This window comes from Melanerpes formicivorus, unplaced genomic scaffold (assembly GCF_026170545.1).
Source record: "Melanerpes formicivorus ecotype bairdi unplaced genomic scaffold, bMelFor1.0.p_v2 SCAF_46, whole genome shotgun sequence".
NCBI lineage: Eukaryota > Metazoa > Chordata > Aves > Piciformes > Picidae > Melanerpes > Melanerpes formicivorus.
In genome coordinates this window covers 1,494,132-1,502,163 of record NW_027142398.1, presented here as the reverse complement: position 1 = coordinate 1,502,163, position 8,032 = coordinate 1,494,132, and the positions used below count along the sequence as shown (strand labels likewise).

General features: G+C 53.1%; 1 protein-coding gene across 1 annotated transcript in view; it reads right to left on the bottom strand.

Moving 5' to 3' along the window:
• Positions 1 to 1,366: 1,366 nt before the first annotated feature.
• KCND3 (potassium voltage-gated channel subfamily D member 3) overlaps positions 1,367 to 8,032 on the bottom strand; it is a 130,141-nt gene continuing 123,475 nt past the window's right edge. The window contains exons 7-9 of the mRNA XM_068159410.1: positions 6,861 to 6,917; positions 5,509 to 5,756; positions 1,367 to 2,727 (exon numbers count right to left, since the gene is read on the bottom strand). Coding sequence (XP_068015511.1) covers positions 2,502 to 2,727; positions 5,509 to 5,756; positions 6,861 to 6,917 — 531 coding nt within the window. The 3' untranslated portion in view covers positions 1,367 to 2,501. The remainder of the gene's footprint in view (positions 2,728 to 5,508; positions 5,757 to 6,860; positions 6,918 to 8,032) is intronic.

Sequence of the window (8,032 nt, the reverse complement as noted above, 5' to 3'; positions counted from 1 at the left end):
CTCCCTCTCTCTCTCTCTGTCCCTTTCCTCCCTCTCTCTGTCTCTCTCTCTCTCTGTCCCTTTCCTCCCTCTCTCTGTCTCTCTCTCTCTCTGTCCCTTTCCTCCCTCTCTCTGTCTCTTTCTGTCCCTTTCCTCCCTCTCTCTGTCTCTCTCTCTCTCTGTCCCTTTCCTCCCTCTCTCTGTCTCTCTCTCTCTGTCCCTTTCCTCTCTCTCTCTCCCTCTCTTTCTGTCCCTTTCCCCCCTCTCTCTCTTTCTGTCCCTTCCCCCCTCTCTCTCTTTCTGTCCCTTTCCCCCCTCCTTCTCTCTCTCTGTCCCTTTCCCCCCTCCTTCTCTCTCTCTGTCCCTTTCCCCTCTCCTTCTCTCTCTCTGTCCCTTTCCCCTCTCCTTCTCTCTCTCTGTCCCTTTCCCCTCTCCTTCTCTCTCTCTGTCCCTTTCCCCTCTCCTTCTCTCTCTCTGTCCCTTTCCCCTCTCCTTCTCTCTCTCTGTCCCTTTCCCCTCTCCTTCTCTCTCTCTGTCCCTTTCCCCTCTCCTTCTCTCTCTCTGTCCCTTTCCCCTCTCCCTCTCTCTCTCTGTCCCTTTCCCCTCTCCCTCTCTCTCTCTGTCCCTTTCCCCTCTCCCTCTCTCTCTCTGTCCCTTTCCCCTCTCCCTCTCTCTCTCCCTTTCCCCTCTCCCTCTCTCTCTCCCTTTCCCCTCTCCCTCTCTCTGTCCCTTTCCCCTCTCCCTCTCTCTGTCCCTTTCCCCTCTCCCTCTCTCTGTCCCTTTCCCCTCTCCCTCTCTCTGTCCCTTTCCCCTCTCCCTCTCTCTGTCCCTTTCCCCTCTCCCTCTCTCTGTCCCTTTCCCCTCTCCCTCTCTCTGTCCCTTTCCCCTCTCCCTCTCTCTGTCCCTTTCCCCTCTCCCTCTCTCTGTCCCTTTCCCCTCTCCCTCTCTCTGTCCCTTTCCCCTCTCCCTCTCTCTGTCCCTTTCCCCTCTCCCTCTCTCTGTCCCTTTCCCCTCTCCCTCTCTCTGTCCCTTTCCCCTCTCCCTCTCTCTGTCCCTTTCCCCTCTCCCTCTCTCTGTCCCTTTCCCCTCTCCCTCTCTCTGTCCCTTTCCCCTCTCCCTCTCTCTGTCCCTTTCCCCCCTCTCTCTCTCTGTCCCTTTCCCCCCTCTCTCTCTCTGTCCCTTTCCCCCCTCTCTCTCTCTGTCCCTTTCCCCCCTCTCTCTCTCTGTCCCTTTCCCCTCTCTCTCTCTCTCTCTGTCCCTTTCCCCTCTCTCTCTCTCTCTCTGTCCCTTTCCCCTCTCTCTCTCTCTCTTTCTGTCCCTTTCCCCTCTCCTTCTCTCTCTCTCTCTGTCCCTTTCCCCTCTCCCTCTCTCTCTCTCTCTGTCCCTTTCCCCTCTCCCTCTCTCTCTCTCTCTGTCCCTTTCCCCTCTCCCTCTCTCTCTCTCTCTGTCCCTTTCCCCTCTCCCTCTCTCTCTCTCTCTGTCCCTTTCCCCTCCTTCCACAAAGATGTTCTCCACAGACATTAAGTAGCAGACAAACACAGTTTGCAGTCGCACTGTATTGACTCGAGAGGAGGATACAAAACTGCCTACAGAAAAGAAGAAGCCATCCCGGGGCGGGTGTGAGCTGGGGGGGTGGAGACGGTTGGGGATGGGGAGCTGGTTGGGGGTCGTGTGTGTGTGTGTGTGTCTCTGTGTGTGCGCGCCCTGTGCTGCTCTCCTGCCCTGCGCCCAGCTGCTCCTCTTGGTCGCTCTGCTGCGGCTCTGCTGCACACTCACACACACAGACACGCACGGAGGAGGGGTGGAAAGAGGTTGCTGTGCCAAGAGGCTGCTTTGCCTAAAGCTTGTTCCTAGAAAAGGAAGAAAGAAAAGAAAGAAGAAGAAGAAGGAAAAAAACCAAGCTGTGAAATTTTGGTTGCTTCCAAGGTTCTGCTCCATGAAGACAAAAACAACTTTGCTTTTTTTCCTGTGGTGTTTGTTTTTGTTCTGTTTTTTGTTTTGGTTTTTTGTTGTTTTTTTCCTTTTTTTTTTTGTTTGGTTTTGTTAAGTTTTTCACAAAATCCATGGTTTGTCACCTTGGTTTTTTGTTTTTTTTTGTCAGTCATTTCCTCATGAATAAATATTATCCACTTTAAAAACCTTGAAAAAGGTGCTGCGAGACACAGTGTTTAGATTGCCGTTTGCCTTTATTGACTCTCTCTTCTCGCCGTGCTGCTTCTCTCCCTGCGCAGCCTCAGCCGCCGCTCTCTGCCCTCTCCCGTGGCACACCACGCTCTCCAGGCAAGGGTTGTTTTTTTTCCCCCTCCCCTCCAACCAGCCTCTTCCTCCCTCTCCTCCTTCTTCCTCAGTCCACAGCACGCCCGTCTGAAGACAGCTGCCTCGTTAGGTCCCCGTCGCTAGCTCGATGACGCAATGTCAGGTTGGTCCATCCAGGCACGGTTTGCAGCAAGAAAGGAACGTGGAGGTGTGGAGGGAGAGAGAGGGGCGTGGGTCTTCCAGCCTCCTTCTGTGCATGAGACGTCTTACAAGGCGGAGACCTTGACTATGTTGCTCGTGGTGGTGGCGGTGGAAATGTTCGTGGAGTGGCCTGGGCTGCCGGGGGGAGGAGGAGGAGGAGGAGGAGGTCTGCTCTCGCCTTCTGGCGTGAGCGCCGGCGGCGTGGGGATGCTGATGATGGCTGTGGTGATCTGGGCAGCTTTGCAGTTCGGTCTCAGCCCGTCATCTGATTTCATGTTGAGGCTGGAACGACTAGAAAACAAAGTCAGCGTTTGGCGGTTCGGTTGGGTTTGGTTTCGAAGCGGGCAGGAGGGAGGGTGGGGATGGTTGTACTGAATCATGAGCTGATGCCTCTGAACCAAGGACACTGAAAGCTGCACTTTACTCACACAGAATTGCCAAGGTTGGAAGAGACCTCAAAGGTCATCAAGTCCAACCTGGCACCACAGACTTCCTGACTAAACCATGGCACCAAGTGTCACATCCAATCCCCTCTTGAACACCTCCAGGGATGGGGACTCCACCACCTCCCTGGGCAGCACATTCCAGTGGCTAACAACTCTCTCACTGAAGAACTTTTTCCTCACCTCCAGCCTAAACTTCCCCTGGCACAGCTTGAGACTGTGTCCTCTTGTTCTGGTGCTGCTTGCCTGGGAGAAGAGACCAATCCCCTCCTGGCTACAACCACACTTGTAGACAGCAAGAAGGTCTCCCCTGAGCCTCCTCTTCTCCAGGCTAAACAACCGCAGCTCCCTCAGAGTCTCCTCACAGGGCTTTGCTCAAGGTCTCTCCTCAGCTTTGTTGCCCTTCTCTGGACACCTTCAAGTCTCTCAATGTCCTTCTTAAACTGAGGAGCCCAGAACTGGACACAGGACTCAAAGTGTGGCCTAACCAGTGCTGAGCACAGGTCAGAATGACCTCCCTGCTCCTGCTGGCCACACTATTCTTGATGCAGGTCAGGATGCCATTGGCCTTCTTGGCCACCTGGGCACACTGCTCTCATGTTCAGGTGGCTGTCAATCAGCACCTCCAGGTCCCTTTCTGTTGCCCTCCCCAGTTCTTGCAAGGCATCATTCCTTTCTGCCCAGCTTACACTCAGCTTTTTAAACCTTCCCCCTGGCTAGGCAGCAGCTTTGAGGATCATCCAATCCTTCCACCTCGCCCTTGCACAATCCTGCTTTAATTAAGAGAACATCTGCATCCACTGCCCCGTGTCCTGCTTCCTTCCAGGGCACAGGTAGCTCTAAAGAGATCTCTTCCTTGCATTTCAAATGCCTCTTTCAAATTCCCTGTCCCTTGATCTTTCCTATCCTTTCATCTCTCTGCAGCAGTTTCAAGGATCTGGCAGCTGGGAGCAGTCTTATTAGATCTGCATCAATTGCATCCTATAATTAATTACAGAGGGGAAAAATGATAGGTTGACTTCTGTGCATCTGCACAGCTCCAGGAGTCTGCTGATAGCAGCCCAACGTGCTCCTTTGAAACACCAGGCCTGGCCTTTCTCAGATGTAGAGCTCCCAGCTGGGAAGCTGTTGCTGCTGTGATCTCAGAGTGAGTCAACAAGAGGAGGCTTCTTGATCGCTCAAGCATCTCAAGAGCACAGCAGAGCCCATTCTGCTCCCTCAGTCACAAGCTGAGAGTGGGGCAAGCTTGGGGACTGGGTGGTTCTGCCAGTGGTAAGCAGTACACCCAGTCAGCTGCCTTCCATGTGAAAAAAGAAAGCTGCTTTTCTTTCTCCCCATCCTCACACAGTTTGGTAAGCAAGGGAGCTGAGGAGCAATGTGGGTGTTTAAAACAGCCCTGGCATCTGATTTGGGGACTGCAGAAAGGGGCAGAGCTGTTGGCATTATCCAAATCACTGCTTCAGGTGCTGGTTTAAGCTGCTGGTGTAAGCTGTTGTCATCTTGACACTGCAGCAGACCATCTGAACTACTAAACATTGGAATAATTTCTCAAGAGAGGTGATGGATTCCCCTGCATTGGACAGTGTGAAGGCCCAGCGTGACAGGGTGCTGGGCCAGCTCGTTGAAACTATACTCTTACCTTGAAAGGTTGGGCTATAGAAGGTCTTTGAAGTCTCTTCCAATGAGGTGTTCTGTGAATCTATGAATCCCTGGGCAGCAAATCTAGGACTCCCTGGGCAGCAAATCTATGGATCCTTGGGCAGCAAATCTATGAATTCCTGGGCATCAAATCTATTAATCCTTGGGCAGCAAATCTGTGGATCCTTGGACAGCAAATCTATGAATCCCTGGGCAGCAAATCTATGAATCCCTGGGCATCAAATCTATGAATCCTTGGGCAGCAAATCTAGGAATCCTTGGGCAGCAAATCTAGGAATCCTTGGGCAGCAAATCTAGGAATCCCTGGGCATCAAATCTATGAACCCTTGGGCAGCAAATCTAGGACTCCCTGGGCATCAAATCTATAAACCCTTGGGCAGCAAATCTATGAATCCTTGGGCAGCAAATCTGTGGATCCTTGGGCAGCAAATCTAGGATGCCCTGAGCAGCCAATCACCATATCACAGTACATTAGAGGTTGGAAAGGACCTCAAGAGATCATTGAGTCCAACCCCTCTGCCAAAGCAGGATCATTCAGGGTAGTCCACACAGGAACTCATCCAGGTGGGTTTTGAAAGTCTCCAAAGACTCCACAACCTCTCTGGGCAGCCTGCTCCATCACCCTCACTGTAAAGAAGTTTCTTCTCATGTCGAGCTGAAATCTATGTTCAAGCTTGAACCTGTTGTTCCTTGGCTTATTACTGCTCACCACCAAGAAGAGCTTGGCCCCCTCCACTTGACACGGCCCCCTCCACTTGACACCCACCCCTCAGCTGTTTAAACTGACTCCCTGAGCAGCCTGCTCCAGCATTTCACCACCCTCACTGTAAAGACCTTCCTTCTAATGCCCGAGAAAGGGAACCAACGGCGCTCCCAGCCCTTCCTCCATCCCAGCAAGAGCATCCAATGGGCTACAAGCCCTTGCGAGGTCTGCCGGCCGCGGCCGGGGGCCGGAGCCTGCTGCCTGTACCTTGTGGTGAGCGAGGGCTGCTCGCTGCACTGGATGTGGATGGTGCTGAGCTCCTGCATGCTGCGCAGGCGGGTGGCCGGCACGCTGGAGTTGGGCAGGTGAGTGGTCTTCTTGCTGCGGCGAGAGCAGCAGGAGGTGGTCAGGCCGTGGTGGCTGGACAAGGAGGGGCTCCGGGAGGAAGGGTAGTTCTGCATCGAGCTCTCCATGCAGTTCTGCTCGAACAGCTGCTCGTCTATGAACTCGTGGTTCTGGCAGGGAAGGGGGGGGAAAGAAACAGTCATTACCCTCTGGTGACACCAACAGCTGTGGCCCAACAGCAGTTTGTTGTCAGTGGTACCTTTCACTAGGCTGAGGGGGGGAGGGGGGAGAGGTGCCAGCCCCTGTCTGCGTGGCATCTTCCCTGCCTCTGTGCCTGAAAACATTTGCACGAGGCAGACAGTGAAAAGAAAGGACTCTGCCCCTTCACTCACTGCAGCCAAGAGGGGATTTGCCTCTCCTCCATCAGCAGGGATGTAAGAGAAGCTGTTGCAGTGACCAAAGCAGGGCAGTCCACCAGTGCTGCCTTGCTTACCTAGGCTGAGGTGGTTACTAGATTGTGTTGGCATCTCCTTTCATTTTTGTGTCTGGATTCCAAAGGTGGCTTCCAAAAATCTGCAATGCCACACAGTTGTGAAACCCAGGAGGAGATTGATGCTCCTTTTGCTTTGTGCTTGGGGACAGGACTGTGTTTGGATGATCACAGGCCTGCAGCTTAGTTGCAGGACGCTGCTGCTGTTGGGTTCCACAGCATCCCTGCAACTCATGGAGTGGGATCAACCCAGGAGGAGATTGATGCTCCTTTTGCTTTGTGTTTTGGGACAGGACTGTGTTTGGATGATCACAGGCCTGCAGCTTAGTTGCAGGACGTTGCTGCTGTTGGGTTCCACAGCATCCCTGCAACTCACAGAGTGGGAGCAAACACAGCAGGGGAGAGTGGGAAGGAAGCAGGGAAAGGAAATTCAGGAAGCTGAAACTGCAAAGAGCTTTTGTGCTAAGGAGCAAGAAAACCTGCAAGAAAGAACTCTTCAGTGTGTGTGTCTATCATCACCCAAGTGGTTCTAGTGAACATCCTTTATCCAGCCCCTGCCAGCATCAGAGAGGATGGGAAACAAAAGCAGCCAGGGTGAAGGCAGCCATCGGCTTTCAGTGGAACAACCAACAGCTCCCCCAGGGAACGAGCACCGGAGAGCCGGAAAGAGCCACGTGCACAAACTCCCAAGGACAAGACCAGGGACGAGAGAGGAAGCAAACACTCTCCAGACATGTCACAGAGACCACAGAGAAAACCACAGATTGAATTAAAAAGGAAATACCTTGATGGTGGAAGTTCGTACAGATAACAGGGGATCATCCACAAGATAGGACAATCCCTACGGGACAACATGCCAACAAAAGATAAAAACACAATTCATTGTCCATTCCAGCATCCAGAACCTCAGTTCCCAGCACTGCATCTATTGCCTCAGCATTCCAGCTCAGGTTTAAATGGGCAATGAGACCCTCTCTTCCCCAAACCTTGCCCGAATCAGACCCCTTTGCTCCTTCTTTCTCCCACTTCACCTCATTGTTCTGCGGTTGGACCTGGGATTGTTTAGCCTGGAGAAGAGGAGGCTCAGGGGTGACCTCATTTCCCTCTACAACTACCTGAAGGGTGGTTGTAGCCAGGAAGGGGTTGGCCTCTTCTCCCAGGCAACCAGCACCAGAACAAGAGGACACAGTCTCAAGCTGCGCCAGGGGAGGTTTAGACTCGAGGTGAGGAGGAAGTTCTTCACCGAGCGAGTCATTCGGCATTGGAATGGGTTGCCCAGGGAGGTGGTTGAGTCATCGACCCTGGAGGCATTCAAGGGGAGATTGGACGTGGCACTTGGTGCCATGGTCTAGTCATGGGGTCTGTGTTGATAGGTTGGACTCGATGATCCTCGAGGTCCTTTCCAACCTAAGTGATACTGTGATACTGTGACCTTTTGAGAGCGGAAGGCAAAGGAAAGCAAAGTTCCAGCTGCTGATTCATGCACACAACCAATTGGAATTGCACTGCCATTGGGTCTGGGCTCAGGTCAAACTCTGTGAAGCCCAGAGAAAGGTTTGGGTTGAAGGGCTGGATTCAGTGTGTCAGCACGCGGAGAGAACATGGCGTGGGAATGGCCACGCTCACCCTGGGAGCTGGAACGAGTGGCAGGAAGCTCCTTTTGTTTGGACAAGCTCCCTATGCCGTAGGGAGATGACAAAGTAATCCCTGGTGGCCCTCAGAAGCACTCGAGGGTCACTTTGTCATCTGACGCAGCAGCCTGGGGAGCCATCCACAGCCATGCACTCGTGTGCTGGTGCTGACCACAGACACCAGGACCATAAATCATCTGCTTGGAGGAACCCTTCAGCCCGGTTTAAGGAGAGGTGAATTGCCCATTGAAACCAGTTTTGCAACCATGGTACATTCCTCATTCCATTCCTGCAATGGGGTCACAAAATGACTCTTCAGGCTTCA